At 43.0% G+C, this 23,216-nt stretch overlaps 2 protein-coding genes across 6 annotated transcripts in view; both read right to left on the bottom strand.

The window, feature by feature from the left end:
• Positions 1-23,216, bottom strand: part of Snrk (SNF related kinase) — a 113,905-nt gene that overhangs the window by 48,294 nt on the left and 42,395 nt on the right. The window contains exon 1 of one of the 2 annotated variants that reach the window (XM_089077525.1): positions 22,045-22,187. The exons of the other annotated variant lie outside the window; for it this stretch is intronic. The gene's annotated coding sequence lies outside the window, so the exon portion shown is untranslated. Of the gene's footprint in view, positions 1-22,044; positions 22,188-23,216 lie in introns of those variants that run through there. 2 annotated transcript variants of the gene reach the window in all.
• The window catches only part of fz2 (frizzled 2), a 71,871-nt gene that overhangs the window by 6,261 nt on the left and 42,394 nt on the right, over positions 1-23,216 (bottom strand). The window contains exon 1 of one of the 4 annotated variants that reach the window (XM_011649438.3): positions 22,045-22,187. The exons of 2 other annotated variants lie outside the window; for them this stretch is intronic. Coding sequence is in view for 1 of the 2 variants with exons in the window: in XM_089077527.1 (XP_088933653.1) it covers positions 21,473-21,612 (140 nt within the window). In the remaining variant the exon portion in view is untranslated. Of the gene's footprint in view, positions 1-21,472; positions 21,652-22,044; positions 22,188-23,216 lie in introns of those variants that run through there. One more of the 4 variants, XM_089077527.1, reaches the window with a different exon arrangement.

A 23,216-nucleotide genomic window follows, 5' to 3' on the forward strand; every position in this document is an offset into this window, starting at 1 on the left:
CCGACCACATGAATTCGCATGAAAGAAAAAAATTTTCTACGTTTTATATAAAAGCGTTAAAAGCATTTATTTCCATATCTATTGACTATTTAAAATTATATTTGTAACACTAATAAAATTTTCTTAAAACTCCAGCCTTTTCTCCCTCTTGCGTACAATTCATCATATTGACTCGAGCCATTCAATATTCCAATAACTGGTTCTCAGCATCAAGAGAGCCAACATCAATTCTGGCTAATAACCCGTTTCTGTATTCGTCCATAGGACGAGGGAGTATTTATCGGAGATAGAGTATTCATCGCGTTTCGGGGAGACTCGGGGGTATCGAGAGTAGGTTCGAATTTAATCCCTCGACGCGAGGACTACCGGCCGATCTGCCGACGGAACGAACGAACGAACGTACGAGTCTCGCTTCGTTTGCAATTCGGACTATCAAAGCAGCACAATGCCATTTTGGTAACCCAGCCGGGTAACTCCGGGGCGAGCCGCACCGTGCGTGTATCCGCTCTTTCGTAAAAGTCCGAGCCGGCGATCGATGCCTAAATAGCCAGTCGGCGCGGGATGCGTCTGGCCGCTCGTTCGACCTTAACGAGCAAGGGCGTAGCGTTCGAATGTCTCGTACATAAATCAACGTCGATGCTTCGATCGTTCGCTAGATACACCGAAACCGGTATGCCTCTCGCGGAGCCGTGGGGCGTCGGCTCGAGAAGATAAATTCACGAATAACAAATAACCAATGAGGAATATAGAATCTCATTCTGAATAGAGATTAACTTTATTCGAATAAGAGCTTACTGTGAATTGCAAATAAATATCGCATTTAAATAAAATTTTATTCAAATGACATGTTTAAGTAGGATCCTAATAGTTGGGATATAAAGATCCTTTTTTTTTTTAGTTTAAGAGTGAATAATCATTGATTTTCATAAATTAAATTTCATTTCGTTTTAGCCAATTTGAATTTTATACCTCTCCGAAATAGATTACGTAAATGTTAATACATATTGTTCATTATTATTTTATTTATACGTAATGCAAATAAAATTTTTCCAAATAAAATAGATAAAAAAATATTATTCGAAAATGCAAATCACGTCACGATGGAGCAGTCGAGGGCTGTCGAGAGAAAGGAAAACGCTAAAAGATACAGAGAGAAAGGACGGAAAGAAAGATGTGAGAAAGAGAAGAAAGAAAGATCGCGGGGAAAGATCGCGGGGATCGAAGCAGTTACGGATCTTATAATAGTCGACCCGCGGAAAACACGTGACCGGAGCGAAATGTTATTGTAGGAGGGCGGGGTGTTAGTTTTACCGTTTGTTAACCGCTAGCGCCCCCGCCCCTCCCTCGACGCGGGCGTCGCTATTTATAAGACGCCGTCGCGCGGTAGACGTGCGTGTAACCCCAGCGTTGGAGTATCAAGGGAGAAGAGAGAGAGAGAGAGGCCCGGCTACGTGTGTGGCTCGAATCCCCGATACGGCCGATTGGCGTGCGCGCGGTATAACGAAATGCACCGGCGAGATGCATCCGCCGCAGCTGCGCGGAAGCGAGGCCCCGCGCCGATGCCTCGCCAATAGAGACGTATGCGCTTTTGATTTTCGCTTCGTTACGGGTTGCCCGCTTCGGAGCATCGTTGAATCCGTCAATGACGCATTATCGCGATCTCTCTTCGACACGACCCCGCTCCGCCCGGCAATATTACAGAGAATGCGTTATTATGAATCGCTCGCGCTCGCGCGCGCGCGCAACGATTGCGCCGTCGTAATGAACACGCGCATCGATCGTATAATCGTCTACGCTTTTCATCCGTCGCATTTAGAGGCTTCGCGCGTATCCAGGATCTCGTTCAGCGATGCAGCAATCGTATCTCGCCTCGTCTCGCAAATAGTTATACCTGATGATCACTTTGCCGATTTGGTGGCGTGGTCACGGAAATCTTTATCCTCACGTCATCCATCTTTCGTCTTTCTATTTTTTTTAAGAAAAGAGTTGCGTGATACCGCGTGAGAAAGATCGTGATATGATTGATCGAAATTGATCCCGCTGTTACATCCGTTACGAGGAACTATATTATATATAAAAAACTTATTCGACGAAACGAATATCCATTAATGTATTGCATAAAGCAGAAGTAACGGTGAGGGAAATAGAAGGGACTCGGCAATGAATCACTTTTAAAGCTTCGCCCCTGTTGCCTAGGATATGCGGGCTGCTGGCCGATGTTGTTTGGGTTACGATACCACTCGTCTTTTATGGAAATTTCGTGCTCTTTTTGCTTCCCGTCTATCCTCGTTTATAACTAGTTTCTGCTAATAACACGCTATTTCATTCGGGATAGCTAATTAAAAATTTATACATATTGATACTCCGCAAGTCCTTCCGTCATTTATTTCGCTCGATTAAGGATGAGATCGATCTTTCGTTTCATTTTGGCGTGACAATCGGCGAGGAAAACATCTTGATACATGCGAAAGATACATTTCTCGCGTTAATTTGTCCGCTGTCAATCCGTCTCTCTTCGAGGCTCCCGATTTTCATTGCATCAAGGGAAGATCGGGATTACATCCAGATTTATAGAAAAAGACAAGTAAACGAGCAAGCAGCGGCGGCCCGTTAAGATATTGCACGTTTCTTCGCGAACGCTCCTAAAGGTACGTAAATCAAAACACTCGGCGAGATTTATAGCGAGATACACGGATAAGGTATAAGGTACGTGTTATTTCTCGTTAGTTGGTAAAACTGACGGCGGTCCGATGGTGTCAGGTTTTATATCAAATCGCGCGTCTCGCGAGCATTAATCATGAATTCATATTCGTGCTCATAACCCTCCTTCCCCTCTCCCCCTCCCCTTCGTTCCTTCGTCTTCCGTGGAGGTAAGAAAAAAAAACGAGGATCGAGAAACGGTCCGTTGAGATTCATCCGCTGTCTCTCGATGATCTTGCATCATCGCCGAGAAGAATTCCTGCCGCTGTTCACGGAAACAACTCGTTGGGAGATTTAGCTGTGTACTAAGTCGATAAACGCTCGCGCAATTAACATCTCGCATAAATTCCGCATGTCGCCTGTGAAATCTTCTCAATTATGCAAATTTCTTGATTTATAGGGATATTAAAATTTTTGCAGACGACAGGGTTGGTTCTTTAACGTTTAGAGTTTCGATTTATGGAGAAGAAATGTAGGTTTTGCGTGTGTGGCAACGATTTTTTGTGGCGAACGAAATGTAAATATTTAGTGTTTATAATTTCCTTTAATTTTATCTTGTTAATCTCTTCTTGTTTATGTTATTTATTATTTATTGTATTAATTTCTTTTTCATTTATTTTATTAAGAATCGATTTTGTATTATAAAGTACCAAAGTAACAAGTTGAAATAAATCGCTATATATTCCTTGTAGTGATTTTTTTCACATGATTGAATAAATAAAAACGTATATAAATTAAAGCGGAAAAAATATATAAAATAAATAAATAAAATAAGCTAATATTTATGCATCGAATAATACAAGCGCGAAAATAATACATGTAAACTCGTTTCAATTTTTACGTCGTATTTCTCTCGCAAAAGAATTTATTCTAATAACAATTCGTGCACTTGTCAGATATCACGTCGCTGAACTTCCGTCCGGGATATGGAGTAGCACAATTTCGGCGTGAACGAAGCGTTTGACGTACAGCACATACATATATATACATACATATATATCTCTCGGGAAGTTAACTCCGCATAGTTTACGTGCGCAGCAAGCTCTCCTTCTGGCATCTATCTCTCCCGACGGGAATCTCTCCGATCTGGACATCTAAACTTGGCCTTCGAAACGCACGCTCTCCTTCTGGACGAGTTTATTAACGGCGTGCAACGTGCAGAGCGTGCGAGAGGCAGAAAGGGAGAGCCTAAGTCGCGCGAAAGCCAACCGATAACCGGAACTATTTGTCAGAGCCCCCGGGTGTGATACGCACATTCGCGCCCGACAACGTGTACTTCGGGCCTTTATGCGAATATAAAGCACGCTTTCACGCATTTCGAACGCCGCGTTCTGCCGCGTGCCGCAATATATAGGGGTATTCCGGTGTTCGCCGCTTAAATATATCGCAGGCGAGCGAAATTTAAGCCACAAAAATTCGATCAAGCCTCACAAATATTAATCGGATAACTCGCACAGAATTTTATTTTTTAAAGCATCTTTCGCACAATTTAAATTTTATCGCGGCAATCGAGTATATCGCCGCGATTATTTAATAGTAAAAAAAAATATCAAATTTGTAGATGTAGATTGTAGATGTAGATTTCCACAAAGGAAATATCCTATACTTCTATTCTCGAGTACACCGCGACGGAATACATTACGGCATAAGAGCTTGTACCTTTTTTACGAAGCGCGATTACGGGACACTCGGCAGACGGCCGTTCTGCGTAAAAAGAGCGGAAAATATTCCCAATATCGCGCGCGAGTCTTTGCGGTTGAAATACGGTCTTTCTTCCCTTCGTATCCGCCGCTGTTATGCGAAACTGCCGCCGCTGTTACTCGAGTCGCGCGCGATTCCCAGAATACACGCGTAAGATCGGATTTACCAAAGCCCGCGTGAAAGCGGCACGTTTGGCATGGCATACGTAGCGCTCCGTTAAATTTTCGTCAAACCGCGGATGGATTCTTTGATCAATTCGGCGCCGGTCTCCTCCCATGGGCGACAGTTTCGGTACGGAGGCGATAATTGATTTAATTAATCGTGAAAATGACGGAATCCCCCGGGAGACGAAACTTAAAGTCTAAATAAATACGCGAAGTGTTATTCTTCAATCAACTTCGGAATAGCTTTCATTTTGACAGGCTCGCAATTTAAGTTTTATCGCCGAGATGTTCGAACGCGCGATCGAATATCGTTGGAGTTAAAAGTGTTATTTCGCCTCGTATTTCGCTCGCGGTTAACTATTTGTATTTCGTAATTGCGCCGACGTGGCGAACTGCGAACGCTTTCGCGATCCATCACCTCCCATTTCCTCTATTTTCACCCGTCGTTCGGGCGCGATAAAGAACGTGTAACAACCGATGATGCATCGCTCGTTCAATCAGGATACGAATCAGGCACGATAATCGCCACCATCGAGAGTTACTACCGAGTCGTACGTATTTGCCCGACGGTACCGAGACACACACGCGCGACGAACGTATCATTTTGTCCAGGATGAAGTTCCGCCCGTAATCGCGCCGATAAGGAGCGCTTGTCAATTGCGCGCAAAGTGGATCTTGATATAACTATTTCCTGCCTCGAGTTTACTCCGGCCTTCCTTTCCAGCCTTTCCGTTCTGTCCGACGTGAAACCGGAGGTGAGGCCATCTTCCTCGCGAGCGAGCACGCGCGCACGGCACTCATCGCGTTCCCAGCAATCATCGCGTTTAATACAGCGAGCAGTAATGCGAGAACACGCTTCTCTCGCGCGAACAACAACATTGGGCGTCGTCGTATCCTGTTCTGCTGTGATACGCGAGATCCGACCGGAAAAGCCCAAAGTGATTATGCGTGCAAAACTCCAAACGATAATTCTTTAAAGAAATTATCTCTCGAGTATCCGCACATAAAAATACATTACAAAGTAGTGCTCGATTGTTTTCTATTAAAAATTCTATGAATTGCCAGAGAGATTTTTTTTTTCACGTTGAAAATGCTTCGAAAAATTTAGATAAGTGACAAGCGGGGAGAATTAAATTGTCAAACAATGCGGAGAAAAATGAGAAAAATTATAATCGGGTCAATCGCGTCTTTTAGCACGCGTGTACAAAGTGTTCGGAGCCCCTCGTAATAACGCTACAACGTTCTGCGAGGAGAATCCCAATTTGATACACAGGCTCATAATAATCTCCCGCGGGGTCTGGTAAGCGAGATTGTCATGTCGGGATACCTTTTATCTCCCTATAAAACGACGCGAGACCGCGCTCTCTCTCGCACACACCTTGCGGCCGCAAATACACGGGGCGAGTACTACACGTAGGTAGTGCTGCTATCGCAAGGTTGGCGGTAAACGCGATTCCTTTTGTTTCCAGCGCGCTTACAAGGCTGCGCACACCTATATACCACTCGCCGAGTACGAGTGCGAGTAAGCTGCGGCCGAGAAGGATTACTGATCTCGTCCCTCACGCCCCTTTCCCCATCGTTTCACCATCCCCCACGCTCCCTCCTTCCTCCGCATCCTTTCCTTCGCTCGCACCTTCCGTCTGTGTATACGCGCGCTAATTAATCAGAGAATGAATTATGGATTCATGCGCTCGTCTAATTGGATCCGTCGGATCCCGCGGAGGCGCGAAGAGCTCGGTTCCAGAAAGCTCTTGTCCGTTCGCGCGATATTCACCTTAGCTCGCGCTCGAAAGAAAAAGAGAGAACCGCCCCGGTGATAATCGGCGGCAGGGCGCGATCTGAATCGCGTTCGCCGTTATCGCCGTGCTTATCGATATACATATCGCGTACCGCCCGAAATCCTCGCGCCGTACAGTGTCCGTCCCTGCTTGACGATTTCGTCGTTGGCACGACGCTTATCGCTGCGACCGTCGAGAGTTTTGTTTGTTTCACGGATAAGAGGCGAAAAGGGAAAAAAAAAAGGTGTCGCCTCGGGAAGATTACTAATGAGAAGCCGTGTTCGGTTCTTTAAAACGTCGCCTCGTTGATTATCGAACTCGGTCATGGAACTCTTGATACCAGATACAAATTAATTCCGCCCAAGCGAGAATTGGCGAGGCGCAAGGTGTGAAGCGAAGCGATCTAGATCCTTTGAGTGGGCCCCCTCAGGGTCGTTAACAAGAATATCGGGTACATTAGCGAAGCTAGAAGTCGGTCGCCGCGCCTGGCTCATCTTTCGTTAAAACCGCAACCGATGGGGAGAAAATGTTGGTCGCGTCTCGTACTCGCCCACGCTTCTCGAACGCTCGACGGAAGCGGTTGATAAGGTACACACCCGCTTTGTCGTGGCTGGGCGGTCACAGGGAAGTCCGCTCGCGGCTAACGGCGGAAAGATGGGAGAAGACAGGGCGGGCGGTCCTGCAAGCCATGGAAGATGAACGAGTCGTTGCCACGTTCGCTATTTACTTTTCACGTGCGACAGGCAGCGGCAAAAGCAACAACCATCTCTCGACGCGTCTCGAGAAGCGTCTCTGCCGCGGAGAAGCCAGCTGGAACCGGCCGAGCAGTTTTTCCCGGAGAAAGAGAAAGAGAGAGAGAGAGAGAGAGAGAGAGAGAGAGAGAGAGAGAGAGAGACCCTCGCGCCTCGTCGGCAACGAGCGGGAGCGAGAAACGGGAGTTTAAAACCGTAAATCATCGTCCTTACACGCCACACGGATGATGGCGCGCGTATGGGAGAGAGAGAGAGCAAAGAGAAGCTCGGGGGGGAGAGAAAAGAGAAGAGATCGAGAGATAAATGGGTAAACAGGTAGACGGGTGCGTGGAGATAGGGAACAGAAGGGTCGCGGTGGAGATATCCACCGCTCGTTATGCCGCTGCCTCCTAAAATTCATATATCCGGAATAATCGCCTACCTGACGTTTTGACTCTGAACAAAGTGTCTCGACGAATCGTTCGGATGATTACGCGAAATCCCGTAAAATTAACTCGCAATTCGACCTTTGATTACGCACGTGAGATAACTCGATGATACGATATTTATCGCCAAGGTAGCCAAGGGATTCTTAACTTTTGATTATCTCTGCATGATTCTAACAGTTCTGGGAGATTTAAGTGCGGTATAATCTTTCCGAATTCTAGATTGTATGTTTTAAAAACCTAACATTTAGGCAACAAATGTAGAATAAAAACTAACGACATTTTGATGCAACGATATTTTTCGGAGCAACAAATATCTGAAATGCCGGGAATGCACATTTGATAATGCGCCTCGCGTAAGGTAGATTCTGCAGTCAGCTCTTAATTAAGATCGCAGCAAAGTCCGATTTATAGCAATGGCCCTTTTATGAGCCCTTAACGCGACGGGCGTAGATAAGCGGACGGCTTGGACCGCGTTTACAAGCACCTTGCGAGCCGTCTCGCGTCGCTTAATTACTTGTAAGAATTAGCGGTAATATTCCACGCGGGCTTAAGTGAAAATCCGCAGTCGAGATAAAAGGAAAAAAAAAAAAAACGCCAGCATAACCGTATTATCCTCCAAGGAAAATTATATCGGAGACTTGCATTTACGTTAAATCTGGCTTCTCGTTTCCGAGCCCTAGTTATCTGATACAATGATCGTCTTTAATGTTACGACGAACCGAGAGCAGCGCGGAGAAGAAACTTCTTAGATTGATCTCTTGCTAACGCTGCAGTCTGATATAAGTGTATCGAATGTATTGTTGGTATCGTCCTATGTTTCGTGAGTCATATTACAGCTCTGTTTTGAGCTTCAGATTTCGATTTCACTTTAACTTTTTCATCCGCGATTTATAATATAATTAATTATATATATATAGATTACAACACGATTATTAATTTCAAATATAATTAATAATTTTATTATTTTATTATTACAATAATAAAATCTTTTGATTTAATTTTTTTAAATTTGTTTTAAAAATTATCTCTACCTCGTTTCATGCGTTCGATCAAGATCCTTCTGTCTTCTCGTTATTATACTGTATTTGTATATTTTATACGTACAAATTACTTTAATCGATGTCACCTCGTTTTGCCGTGCTGATTATTTTCCGCGCCTTAGAAAGTTACGACGCTGCAAGTGTGAATGCCAGGCAAGAGCGCGTGGGAAGCGCTTTCCACGAGACAAATTGGCGACATTATCGTGACGGCTATCTACGGAATCCGCGAGCGTTACGATGAGAATCTGACCGTTGCGAGAATTTTTACAAGCTCAATGATAGATGAATCACACGTTAGTTTTGCACTGCAATTTACGAGTTTACGAAAATAAGTTTCGTAGAAAGAGAATTTGTCAAGGTTTTTGCATAAAAATATTTACATATGAATATTCTTTCAATTTTACAAATACGAAAATATAATCATTAATAATATAAATGTAAATAATATAAATATAAAAAAACATTGCAATTAATGCAGAATATATAATAATTAATTAAAACTTAAATTACAATAATAAATAAGCATATTAATAAATAACAAACAACAATAATTGTCGAAATAATCGTACAATTAAAACAAATGATAAAGCTAAATTGATCGTGGTGACATTAACGAAAATAACCATGAAATGATAGCAAAGTGTATATTGAGTAACTTGTTGCAAGTATTATGGTTTCCTCGCAATCACGATTCCATAATTGAACCAGTATATGTCGTGTCTATCCTATCCGACTTTACGTCAATATTGCGGGGAATCTACAGGAAGGTCAACAAAGTTAAGATACGGTTCGCTCGTTTGAAACTGTTTGCGTTCGAGGCTGTTTGAACCTGAAAATCAATTTCTCAGTGGCTTACGATTATTATTTCTATACATCTACGAATAAGACTGTCGGACAATTTAATGACAAATATTTTTTAATTTCTCCAATCCATTTGTAATTCATATTAAACCTAAATATATATATATATATAAAATCAAAAGCAAAGCATATCAACACTAATAGTTGAGCAATTAAAGAATATTAGTCCGTTTAATTAAGATCTATATCTTTGATAATTTCAAGTTAAATATTAAGTAAATTCGAACTATCCTATAAAATTATCTTTGAATTATAATACAATTATCGTGGTTATATAATAATAAAATGTAAAAATAATACATCAGTACATATTTAGGGACATTTTTGAAATTTTCGAAAAGGTTTCCGAGGACTCGCAAAAATAAATTGATATATAAAGAAATATGAATATATTAAAAACATTTATATTCCTCATATCGTTATCGCCGCATTTAGCGTGATCTAACGTAATCACGTCTTTTCCAAGCGTGATTTATTTAATGTGAAATTCGAGGTAAACGTGAGATGAGAATTCAGCAGCCTCATTTAGCGATAAACGGCGCGGCCGGGGAATACCGGCCGAAGAATGGTGAGAATTTCTTCGTCGAGCGTTCGCAGCCGGCTCCCGTGCGGTCGACGCCAATGCAAATCGCTACCGATGCATCACGGAGCTGTCAACCGTTCGTTGCGTTCGCGATAAAGTTTCCCCGCTCGTCGTCCGCTTCAACGGGCCCGAGGCCCGGGGAGAAACAGACCGAGCACGACCGATACGCAACGCCTGCGTCGTCCCTGTTTAACGTGCCTAACGTGGAGCAAATCCGACGCGTTTACACGGATTATCTGCAGGCCGACGAGATAAAGCGCATAACGCAATGTCGACGCACGATAATATTCTTCGAATATCTTTTAAATATCATTCCAAATTTCGAAAAGATAAATCAATATCCTAAAAAACGTATCAATTTTTTGAGAAGTCGATCGAAAAAAATCTAGCTAGAAAAAAGGCCAAATTACATTATGTATAATTTATAGCGTAACGAAAGAGATAAGATAATATAAAGGTGTTTTATATTTTTTTGTAAAATCTTACGCAGCTTTACAAAATTTATATAATAAATAGATCTTATACGTCTCTGACGTCTCCTCGGAAAATTTTTATATGTTTAAAGACTACTGCTAAATTTAAAACGTCGCATTAGTTAATACGTTTATGAACTTGTTCATATTAAAAAAATGTAATCTTTCTGGAAGATTTCTGGAAACTTCTTTCTGAAAAGTTCGCGCACCTGCGAGCGCGATAGGATGTTTAAAAACAACTTGCTCAGACGAGACGAGTAAGTACGTCATTATTTTGCGCTTCCCTTAAGGAAACGGTGACTTTTTTGCAGGGACAAGGGACGAGGGGAGGGAAAAAAGTCGTCGCCGCGGCAGCGTTTCTCTGGACCTAAGCTCATACGTATGCACGCGCGCGAACGCGATCGGAATTATTTGCACATCGCGCACGTCGAGAAATATTACTTTGGTAGATCGCAAACTCGCCCGGCGAAGATTAATTAATCGCGGATAAAACGTAACCCGCCGTCGGGAGCAGTTGACCAATAGGGAGGACGGCGGAGTAGCTTCTATATCGCCGCCTCTTGTTCCGCGGCTTCCACAAGGAAATTAATTAAGACTCAGTTACGTTGTGCACGTTGTGCACTTGCTTCCACGTCGATCAACATGGCGCTGTCTGTCGTACGGTAAATATGATCTGGTTTGCAAATTTGAAGACGAAAATACCGAGATGCAGCGATGTATTTTCCTCTAACGAGAAGAATATTTAATAACGTAAGGAACGTAAGGAACAAAAGTTTATTATCATTATTATTATTGCAAAAAATCTACAGGAAGCGATAAGGCATTTATCTGTCTAGAAAGTTCGCCATCATTTTTAGCGAGAAAGACAGAATCTTTTTGGAATTCGATAAAGACATGAATATTTCATTGCGACCATTCATTTTCTTTCTGATAGCAGAAACATAATTTATAAGGAGATGTTCTGGGAAAACGCCTGATTAAACTTTCGGCAATAAAAAAAAAAAAAAAGGAACCGCGTGAGACGGTAAGAAATCTTATGGCGCGACCACGACGACGGGTCACACCACCATCAGCGTAGCGTAACCACCACCTCCACTGCCGGCATTACCACCACCGACGAGCCACCCCACCCATCGTAGGGTTCACCCTTGAAAGAGCTTTCCAAGGGTGGTGTTGCTATCGACCCAACTTTGCTTTCCGCGAGAGCTGTATGCTAAATTTTCAGAATCAATGATAACCAGCTTTGGGCATAAGAATAATTTAAACTATGTGTTTATGTGAAAAATACATTTTATTTTTTTAACGCCGAGTTACACTATTCGAAAGCTTTGCAGTATCTCACAAATAAATATTATAAAAAAAAAAATACGTTCACTGTGTCAAGAGAGTATCGACGTAAAGTTTGTTATTTTTTATTTTTAAATAGAAATATGAATTTACAATTTTCTGCATAAAACAGTACATTTTTTTATATAACAACAAATGGAACAAAACACAAACTGAATAGAATACAATTGCAATATTTACAAATCCATAAAAGCTTAACAATATCCATAAAAGTTTCATGTTGTTTGTTATTTATTAATAAAGATTGAATTATAAATCATATCGCACATAATATTTCATCGTCATATTTTATATATTTTCTCGATAGTCTGTCATCAAATTTGTATTTCTGCATACGGAAATACAAGTTTTTCATTTAATTATTTATCACAGAAGAAATATCCTTTGTTTAATAAAGAAAGAAAAGCTCTTTGATTTTAATTTGCAGCATAGCGTTGTTAAAGTGTTTCTTAAAGCTACAATTTCGAAAATTAGCTTAAAGCGATTACACGAACATTCTATTATTATGTATTACGCGACTTAAAGTACAGGTTGCCGCAGAAAAGCGAACAAAATCTCGCGCGACAAAATCGCATCTGCCCCTGCATTACGCTTTCCGACAAAATAACAAACTTATGATTTCGTGGCACGCGATCGAGCTGCTCCATAATCTTTTTTTCCCGTTGTTCCCATTATGTGATCCATGAATGATCATATAGAATAAACCAGACGCACACAGAAAGATCTTTTTTTTTAAATGACACAGCAAAAGAAACTACTAAAAAATAATTAATTACTATATCATTTTAATTAATTACAACATATCTGGAATGTAGAAACATTTTATTTTTCTGTATTTTTCATATGAGAGCTCCATGTAATTTTACGTATTTTAAACCTAATCATTGTAAGAGCAACCAAATAAACAAAGCAGCCACTCCATCACACATGTATACGCGTTTGGTTGCTATTGTGTGTAATATTGTATTTTATATCACCATATATACCAATAATATTGTATTTTATTCCTTTTCTATATTCTATCTTTATATTTCCTGACTTTCCTCTTTTTGCGTCTGTATACTGTTTTTTGCTCCCCTCAGCGAATCAGGCAGCCTGCGGCGCAAGAGGCGACACTCCGTTCTTTTATTCGCGGTGCACGCTGCTTCGTGGAATGGGAGACCCGCAGATTCCCGAACGAAGAATCACAATCGGAGATCTCGCGGCGATCCACGGGGGTCCTCTGACCCTCCCTAAGAAGGGGACCTTCGCGTTTCGATGCAGATTCCTGCGGTAGTCCTGCCGGGAGGGAAGGGGAGACGGAGAGAGGAAGCGACCGATGTGGACGAAGGTGAGCCCGAAAAGACAACGAGGGGACCGATCGATTCCCTCTCTTTTCTCCTCGAATGTTAATTCGCACGAAATTAACGACGAATGAAAAGGTCGGTACATTTTTCCCTCCTTAATTCTTCTCAATCACATGTACGATTATTATTACGTAGATACATTCGCGATTCCGCGAAAACCATCGCGACCCACGCGAGCGAAACGTACGAATTACGCGTTATTACACAATTAAGATGAGAAACAGTGATCTTTTTCTCGTGTGGGCTCTTGTTTCGCTATGTAAGAAAATGTGGAGGTGGTGTCCCGTGCATATCGTAACAGCGAGAGCGGGCGGACGCCATGGGGCTGGGTTGCACCTACGCGGGTTGCTATTAAAATCCGTGCATTATCTTAATCTATATTTAAGTCTATAAATGTTCATATGCACATTCACCATAAATTCCTCTTTAATACAAATAGTATAGAGTTTATGCTGACTAACAATGCGCACGACTGAAAATTAATATTTACGTGTGTGTAAAATGCTGTGAAACCATATCGCCATATCGACGTGGTAATTAATATAACATTCGTTTGTAACAACGTTTTTCATCGATGCATCATTTATATGTTATTAAATTCAATACCATTTATCGAAACAATGAAATATAAGCAAATTAATTTCAAAGTATCCCGAAACGATCGCTGAGCAGGAAAAAGAATTAATTTCTCCATTCATGTGTGCAATCTACATCGCGGTCGGATGCGAAAGAAATTAATGGCGCGTTTGTATTCTCGATTTGGTAAATTCATCTTGGACCTTTTTTTCGCGTATTACAGTTAATACCGTGGTGTAGAGAGGCGTGACGAATCGCTAACTAGGCGTTAGCTCAAACCGAACTGTTGGTACAACCGATTTGTAATAGCAAACGAAGGGATTCATGCGCGGTTCCCGACATTATCTCACTCCACACTGGACGCTTTGTAAGGTAAACAAAGCCTGCGGGCTGCCTGGAATCGGCGATAAATCCTTCCTAATGGCTCTTTCTTCCGGTCATCGCGACAAGGCATGCGAGATCATGTTGCCTCGGGCAGAGCCGAAAACACACACACACACACACACACACACACACACACACACACACACACACACACACACACACAGAGAGAGAGAGAGAGAGAGAGAGAGAGAGAGAGGGGGGGGGGAGGGAGAGAGGATGATTCGCCAGTCTCCTCATTTTCTCCGGTTTAAATGAAATGAAGAATCACGAGCGCCAACAATCTGGCCGCTAACGATAACGCAGACCGGTTTAACAACGATGTAATTGTTATGTGAAAACCGGCGCGAGGTTAACGACGGTGGAGGAACAAGAAGCGCGTCGTCGACGCGTGTGGCTCGTTTTCGCGCGGTGATTATCGGAAAATAGTAGATCTAATATAAAACCGGTTCGCATCTCCGGAAACCTTATTATTAAAATTATGTCTTCACTGTCTGGGAGGTCGCAGTTAAATATACGTATAGTCTCTCTAATTGCTATATAATTATCTATTTTTCAATATTCGATAGTTTTTTAAATAGTCTTAAAATAGAAGATCCTTAATTATTTTATTATATATCAAGACTGTTGTTGTATGTGTATGTGTAGAAGAAATAATTTCGTCTTGGAAACAAAGAGCGAGCGTAATATGAAATGATCTGATTTAACGATAAGCGTAATAAAACGCGAGATCAAGATGTGCCTTTACGTTTACATCTGTCTACTCATTAGGCTACGTTACAAATATCACAAAAAAAAATAACATAAAAATTATAAATAAAGATAACGAAAAAGTATAGATAATAATGGTAGAATAATGCAATGAGAGAGGAGGGAAAAAAAGGGAGAGAGGAATTCGCCCCTATTGTCTTACTATAACTGTACACACAAAGTGACTACAATATTCCACACCACTGCGGGCAATTTATCGCGAAGATTCGATCCTCCACCTGTAGTTAGTGAATAAATAATGTTCCAGCGAGGAGATGCACCCGCACGCGCGAGTGAACGCACGCACGTACGCACGCACGCACGCACACGCGCGCGTCACGATTTCACCTGCCTCAACACAAGACAAAGGGAGGGTGTCGCTCGCTTTCGCTCCTTCTCATTTCTCCGTTTATACCGTGACGAACAACCGCGAAGAGCCGCGAGCGACGACGGGTGGTTCGGAAGTGGGCTCGGTGCACGCGGATTCTCTCGTAAAATGCTTCGCCCGCGAGGGAAATAGCGGTGGTAACTGCGGAGAGAATAGCGAGGACGGAGGGGGGAGGGAGGGGAGGGGGGAGAAATCCGGTGAAGCAGGACTTCGCTCGTAGAGCTTTTCCGCGAAACAACAGAACGGAAACACCGTGGCGGACGCGCGTAATACGCGAAAATAATTACATTTAACCTCCGCACATCGAACCTCCAACGCGAAAAATTCGCGTCCGTTACCGCGAACGTTAACGACGTCGGGAAAAAAATGTCGAAAGAAAGCAGAGAGAGAGGTTTCTGTTCGCGCAACCTCGCGTTACGACGATAGACGGCGTGCTGGATGCCTCACGCTGATTGAATTCTATTTGGAGAGACGTTGATCTTGATTGTCTCCCGACGTATTCTGCATGCTGATTTTATCCGAAGGCGTTACCTCGTAGAAAAAAATTTCACGACGAAGACGTCATAAAAGAACGGGATTAAAAGAGTGTTAACAGTTTGTAGGAACACGCGGCCGACGAATCATAGGTTCTCAAATATTGGATTTGATAGACGATGGTATCTCCATTATCGCTACTCTTATCGATAAATCCATATTATCGTTGAGCTATAGCACACGAACTTTTGATGTTTATAATATTTTATACTCTCTTTCTCTCTTTCTTTTTTATATCTCTTGTATCAAGTTTGATGATTTTTTTATAGATGAATATAGTGAGACGTACTGTCAATACAAATACAAATATAAATAAAAGAATTTATTTTGTGATTTTTACAAATATTCCTAATAATTAAATTTGACGAAAGCTTTTAGCAGAGAATTTAATATAATTAAATAAAAAATGTAGGTAGATAAATTGCTGAAATATTAAATATACATAATTTTACGTTTTTATGTCACAATTTATCTTAGGATAAATAAAAAAATTTAAATAGAGCAACTGATGAAAAAAAAAAAGAATAACATAAAATGAAATTAAATTCGATATCATTTTCAAAGATGCAGTTTCACTCGACATTTTATTATCCATAAATAGAAATGAGTCAAGTTTCGCCATAAATAATAAGGCTTTAGAGATCACAAAAATACGACAATGGCGCTCTTCTCCTAATACTTCCCATCTAGATTGCCCAACCACGATATAACATAGCGAACAAACTTTTGTCGAGTATTCGAACAAAAAAAGGGAACAAAGAGTGCGCAGCCGACAGCGCAGATTTAAGCGCGCACCCCCTTCTCGTTCTTTCTCTTTTTCGGGCCTCCGTAAACATTTTCCTTCTCTCATTAAGCCCCCTTCTTTTCACAGCTCCGAATCGCCTTCACCATTCACGGATTTTTTTAGGCGCAGGTCCCGACTCTCGAGCGCGTTAAAAAGCCACTGGAGTCTCCGCGAATCCATTTGCAAAACGGATGGACGCGTCCTCCAACGTCGCGGAGGCCGCGCGCGTCGAGTGCGCCAAAGTACACTTTTGACAAAGCGGACAAAGCGAAATGTATTCTCGCCCACCGTGTCGAGGAATCTTTCGCGAAATGCGATACGAACATACATTTCATGCATTTTCGATCGATTACGCCGGAAATTATAGACCGAGAGCGAGGCCGATGTACGATTGAAGATAATAATGCATCAGACTTTAAAAATGCAAACGTTTTTTACGTAAAATAAAATTACATAAAATGACACAACACACATCATTCATCTCACGGATGAAATAAAAAGATCTGTAAAGAAATTAAAAATCAAACGTCGACGAGGTCTAAAAATCTTTATCCGATAATTAAGTAAATTGGCATTTAATCACTTGATTCGAAATTTACAAACAATTTGGAGATAAAGAAGATGAGTACAAGAACCACAACGGCGAACCCTCGATCGTTAATGATTTATAGTCTCTTTCAGCGGGAGCGCTAGTCTATAAAATCGCCCTATGCGGCTTAACGCGTTGTCACCCTAAAGCCAACCCCCCTCTCCCCCCCCCCCCCGATGAAGTGCCCATAAAGTAATCGTTGCGCCGAGCGGCGAATTGTATCGCTTTTCGATGTTAAACGCCCGGCACGCTCGACCCGGTTTCATCGTTTATCCGAAGCCGACATGTTCGCAACATAATTCACCTTCTCGCCGGCATTCGGAACGAGTCAATTATAGCGAGTTCTAATTGCGCCGAGCTACGTGGCAGTCTCGCTCGGGAGAGTAGTAAAAGGATCTAAACGGGCCCTGAAATGTCCAAAAGGATCGCGAAGGAGAGAGAATCGCCCGGTCGTGGACGTCTCCCACCTGCACGGGGCGATATATCACTACAAACGAGAGAGAACTCGGCCTTTTTACTGCCTCGCCAGGCGACGATCGTCGAAAAAAACGAGTTCGTGGTAATTATTGCTTGTCCATAAGTGTCGTTGCTCGCGAGGCTTTCAATTTTATCCCTAACGAAAGTCCACATCTTCCTCGCATTTAATCTCTGATAGAGATAAAATATGCTACATGAATATTGTATTCTTTATGGTTCTTATTATGGTCTCACAGGACAAAGAGATAATTCCGGACGTATAATAAAATATATTTCGTACTCTCTGTTTATTCTCCCGAGCACACTTCGATTGTTTCGTTAATGTTACATTGTTTAAGTTTTTGGTTTACGTAAGCGATGCTACGGGGAATTTAACGAGTTCTGCACATTCCGAAATTGCACGGCTTCGGCTGAGGGTTAAACTTGCGACTTCGCGGAAACAGTCGAGAGTCACGCGAGCTCGGCAGACGATAAGATAATATCGCTCCAACAACGATCGGGGCGATTGTCCTAAACGCGAGATCAAGAATATTCGAGGATTTTCCGTTATGGCGATACGGAATTCCATCGAGGGTTTTGCGGAAATTCCGTCAAGAGTTTTATGACCGTATAAGCAAGAATACTGCATAATGTGGTCAAAATATCGATATTTCTGCTTCAATATTCCAATATTTTAGGAATGTTCTGATATTTTGAAAGTATAATCTATCAATATCGCAGAGAGGGGGAGAGAGAGAGAGAGAGAGAGAGAGAGAGAGAGAGAAAGAGAAAAAGAGACAGCCTCAATATCGAATATGTGCTACTACGATATACGATATCGTAAAAAGAATGGCAATCCTCCTGTTTTCTTTCAAGCGAGATATAAATTATTAATATCGCAGATAACAATCCTCTTCGAGTATCTTAGGATTTACATTTATTATTGCATATAACGCGATGTTCCACATCTCGGAATTCTCTGTTTAAGGACTTAAATTAAAAAGCAATTCCGACAAGTGCAATGCTATTATAAAAGATATTTATCTTTCGCGTACACGTTTTTTCGATATTCATACGGTATGGTGTTGTATGGTCTTGACGTACTCACGCGAGGATAACGAAATTAACAACGTCGGCGGCTGTACCTGCTGGAAGATTTGCGATGCAAATATGTACGATATGTCCGCGGCAAACGTAATTAGGCGCTACGACGCACGCTGTTGTAAGTCGGCGGCTCCTTTTCGGCTCCCTACGACGAAACTTCTCGGTTACAAAGCAGTACCGGCGTCGTCCTTATCGCCGGTTGTAAATATCCGATTCATCCGTTGGGAAAATTAAGGCGCGATAAAACTTTAGCGGCGCTATCGCGCGCCGAAATCCGTGGCGGCCGGAGAGAACGCAAACGCGAGCGCGAATAATCGCGCGACTTCGAAAAATACGCGGACCGCATGCAAATAGCGTGCATACGTGCGTGCGTGCGTGCGTGCGTGCGTGCGTGCGTGCGTGCGTGCGACCGTACGCGCGCGCATGTGTACGTGACGCAAATTTAACGAGAGCGCCGGTATACACGCCGGAAGCCACGCGCGATAGTCGTAAAAAGCCTGACAGATAAACGTCGGATGCGGTTTCGCGGCGTTTCTTTTCGCCCCCGCGGTCGGATCGCGTCCCGCGGGGCGTGGGCGTGCGCGCCCGGATTCAAATAAGCGCTACGCTCTGTCATTCGCGCGCGAGTCGATTTTTTTATCGTGATTCAACATTCGCGGTAGCGGAGCCGGCGTATATATGCGCTCTCTCTCGTCGGATTCGATTGTGCGGACACGCCCCGGACAAACGCGATCGTCGTCCGCTTTCTCATCGGCGCGAGCCCTAACCAAGGACGACGCGAGGAACGACTCCGCATTGTCTCGTCAAGGTATTTATGGTAATACGTTACGCGCAATCCTACGCTAGCAGGACACGGAATCTCGTTTGCCCCGGCACGACGTGGGCCGCTTAAATAAAACGGAAGGCTGCAGGAGCAATGGTCTCATTCCGTAAATTCCGTAAAAATGCTTTATTTCGTGCTAATGATGCAATTTGTCTTTCACAATATTGGCCCCCTGAGGAAATAATATCGACAAATACGAAGAGCTTTTTGAACGGAAAATCTACTATTTTGATTGTCCTCCATCCCTGTATGGTAACCTTTTGTATTCGATACCTGACTTTTCAGTGGCACCCTGGTGATCCCTTGTGACCGTAGCTGTCAAAATCTTTTCAAATACTTGCAAAAAACAAAAACTATGTAACTTAAAACTTTGAATAATATGATAACACTCAATCACTTTAATACTCGATAGGCCAAAAATAGATATAAAATATAACATACTAAATTTAGAAATCATTTTGACCTGAAATATCATAAATATTGAACTTAAATGGGAAAACTGGTGAAATGCATTCTGAATATATTTATTTGATAAGTTTATATGTCACGTTTCATTTTTTGTCTAGCAGTTGTTTAGCAGTTGTCAGTTATAAAAAAAATAACTAAGTGACTAAACTTAATCGAAAATCGAATTTTGCGACCTGTTGTGAAATATATAATATGTTAGAAATCGACGACTATAGAAAGAATAATATCGAAAGAATTTTGAGAACACTTCACAATCTTTTATGTTGGACAAAACAGCATCTCATTTAAATCTTAGCTGACCACTTGAGATCTGTGTAACTGCATGACAAATTGTTACAAATAAATTTTTTTTATTAAGAAAATTATTAAGAAAATTATATAAAAATAAATTATATGAAATACGCTCAAGAATATTAAATTAATTTATCAGTTTAATAATTTTGATTTATGATTTGATTACGATTACAGTTTTAGCTCAAGACTGCATTTAAAAACAAGAAGTCGACGTAGTAGACGTGTAGTTTGCGGAGTTGTAAAAATTGTAAAATACAACTTTAAAAAAGTTGTAAAAATTCACAAGTAAATGATGATAAATTATATTTACATATCGTTAATATTCGATATACTAACAGTTATTTAATACGCCTACAATTATGACAGCTTCTGTTTAATTCATCGTGTTTCGTGTGTCATGTAATCGCGCGTGCCACACAATGTTACTTGCGTTTCGTTAATATGAACTTCCATGTAGTCCAAGACGCAGAAAGCGCAGCAGCAAATTCGTACAGTCAACTGAGATATTAAGCAAATAAGCATCCGCCATCCCGCGGGATAACAATGATTGCACTGTATTAAGCACTCTCGGTGTGTACGTATCCGATAAATCGTAATGCATCTAGTCGTGAATCGCGGAGCATCCTGTGTCTGCGAATTCATTTCGATTCTCGGAAGAGTTGATAATAAAACCCAAACAACACGTTATCTAAAAAAATGTTTTTCAAGACATCGTTAAGCATAGTTGTTTCTCATAATATTTCATGAGCAGTATATTTTAAGAAATTCCATATCTAAAATATTCCTCATGCGCGAGTACATTCGTCCGTATTACACAAGAAGTCTCAAGGTTAATTCATATTTTTCTTATAAATAGATGATTTCACTTGGCGAGTCGTACTTTTTTAAAACACACATAGTATGTTCCGATTCCCGATAGTCACTTGTTATTATCAAGTTTTCCGTTTTTCATCATCGCATTGCGATAGATGTGTCCGGGTGCTGTCTCGAACAGCGGAGATTCGTGAAACATTCGCGGATCATCAATTTTTCATGTCACGTTCGAAACAGCGAACTCAATTTTTCGCGATTCACTCGAGGCGAGCGAAGGTTATCGAACTCCGTTATGTTTCGCGCAAGGGAGGACTTATTTAATGGAACATAGATCCTCACGCTTTCAACTGTGACGACTTTCCACCGGCGTGGATTTGCATACAGAGACGGCGGCGGCGTCGTCGTCGTTGTCGGTAGAGAGCAGAATCGTAATCAAGATCCGTCGTCCGAGTCGAACCCGGAGAAACTACGTACTCCATCTCTTTCTCTACTCCTCTCTCTTTGACCTGTTCTCTCTCTCTCTCTCTCTCTCTGTCTTGTTCTCTTTCTCTTTCCCTCTCGAGTCCGCCTTCGCACGCGGAGCGGCGTACGGTTTCGCGGAGAGGATGAGGACAGGAGGCCTGCGGAATATATGCTCCGCGCTCGTTGGATGCTCGTTTGCAGCATTCGCAAAGGGCTCCGACAGAGAGAAACGGGAAAAGAGTCGAAAGGGGAGAGAAGGGGGGAGGGAGAAGGAGAAAGCCCCCGGTCCGAACGGGCAGGCCAGAGGAAACGAGACGCGGAGAGAAGATAAACAGTTCGAGAGACGAGGATGCGCGAAAGGGTTTGGCGGGCCGATTCGCCTGGTCAATGAAAGACCGCGCGGCTATATCGCGCAACCCTTCTCGAAAACAAAGCCGGGGGATTCTCACCTTGATTTATCGCGCGTACTCCCGCTGTGCTCCGTCCGCAGCCGAGCAATCGCGGCCGCCGCGCCTGGTAGCTGTGCTCGCACACACCCCGGCGAGAATTAATCCATTGTCCTTCGGGTCCTCCTGATAGAAATGCAACCGCGGCCAAACGTTTCGATTTTCCGAACACGCCGGATAGAAACACGCTACAGTCACGACGATAGACGGAACCAGTTTTGTCTCGTCCGGTAGTCGCTTGTCGTGTTGCTGATTTACTGGACAGACGCGCGCGTATCTGTACACGATACACGAGCGAGCCGATCGAGCACACTACATCAGATCCGTAAACATCAGACAGGCGTTGTACGTCTTATGTACGCGCGCGCACATGGAACTTCATGGGCGTTGTTGGGTACGTACTCCGAATCGCGCGGGACACACAACGCAGGACAATTTCTCCAAATATTTTGTTACGTCGGAGCAGACAGCGCGCGCTTAGCTCGCTCGTTCACGAATGACCGGAATACGACGAGAGAAAGAGGAATACGCAGCCGGAGGAAACGAGCCGCGATCCTAACGCGACGACGGACACGTACTCACTGACTCCGCTCTGTGCGGCGACGCGAAACCGAGCGAGAGTACAGCGAGAACGAGAGCGAGCGAGCGAGCGAGCGAGAGAGAGAGAGAGAGAGAGAGAGAGAGAGAGAGAGAGAGAAAGTTACGGAGTCGACGACAAAGTCGGGACGATCTCTGCCGACTGCAGAGGAAGAAAGAGAGAGAAACGACGTGGACGGCGGAGAGAGGGAAACGACGGAGCGGCGGCCGAAGCGCTCGTGCGTTCCCGTCGATTCTCGGCTGCGACGACTACCGGCCCCTCGATTCTCCCTCTCCCCCTCAGCGATGCTCGGCCGGTATACGCGAACAAACCGTGCAGCGTCATGCGTCTCGTTCCTGCTTGGACGCTGCTTGGCCGCCGCGCGCCGCGCCGCGGCTTCGACTCGGACTCTGTTTAACTATGCACGCACGCTCGTTCGTTCGTCGCTCGCTCGCTCGCTCGCTCGCTCGCACGCGCTTGTATATTTGTGGGCTACGTATACCTGGGCTACGTATACCTGGGTACACGCACGCGAGGAGCCGCGGCGGCGACGTCCCGCCTCGGCGTGTGGTGCGCGCACACCTGTGTGCACACACAC

The sequence above is a fragment of the Pogonomyrmex barbatus genome, unplaced genomic scaffold (assembly GCF_055798465.1).
Source record: "Pogonomyrmex barbatus isolate J1 unplaced genomic scaffold, ASM5579846v1 scaffold2, whole genome shotgun sequence".
Lineage (NCBI taxonomy): Eukaryota > Metazoa > Arthropoda > Insecta > Hymenoptera > Formicidae > Pogonomyrmex > Pogonomyrmex barbatus.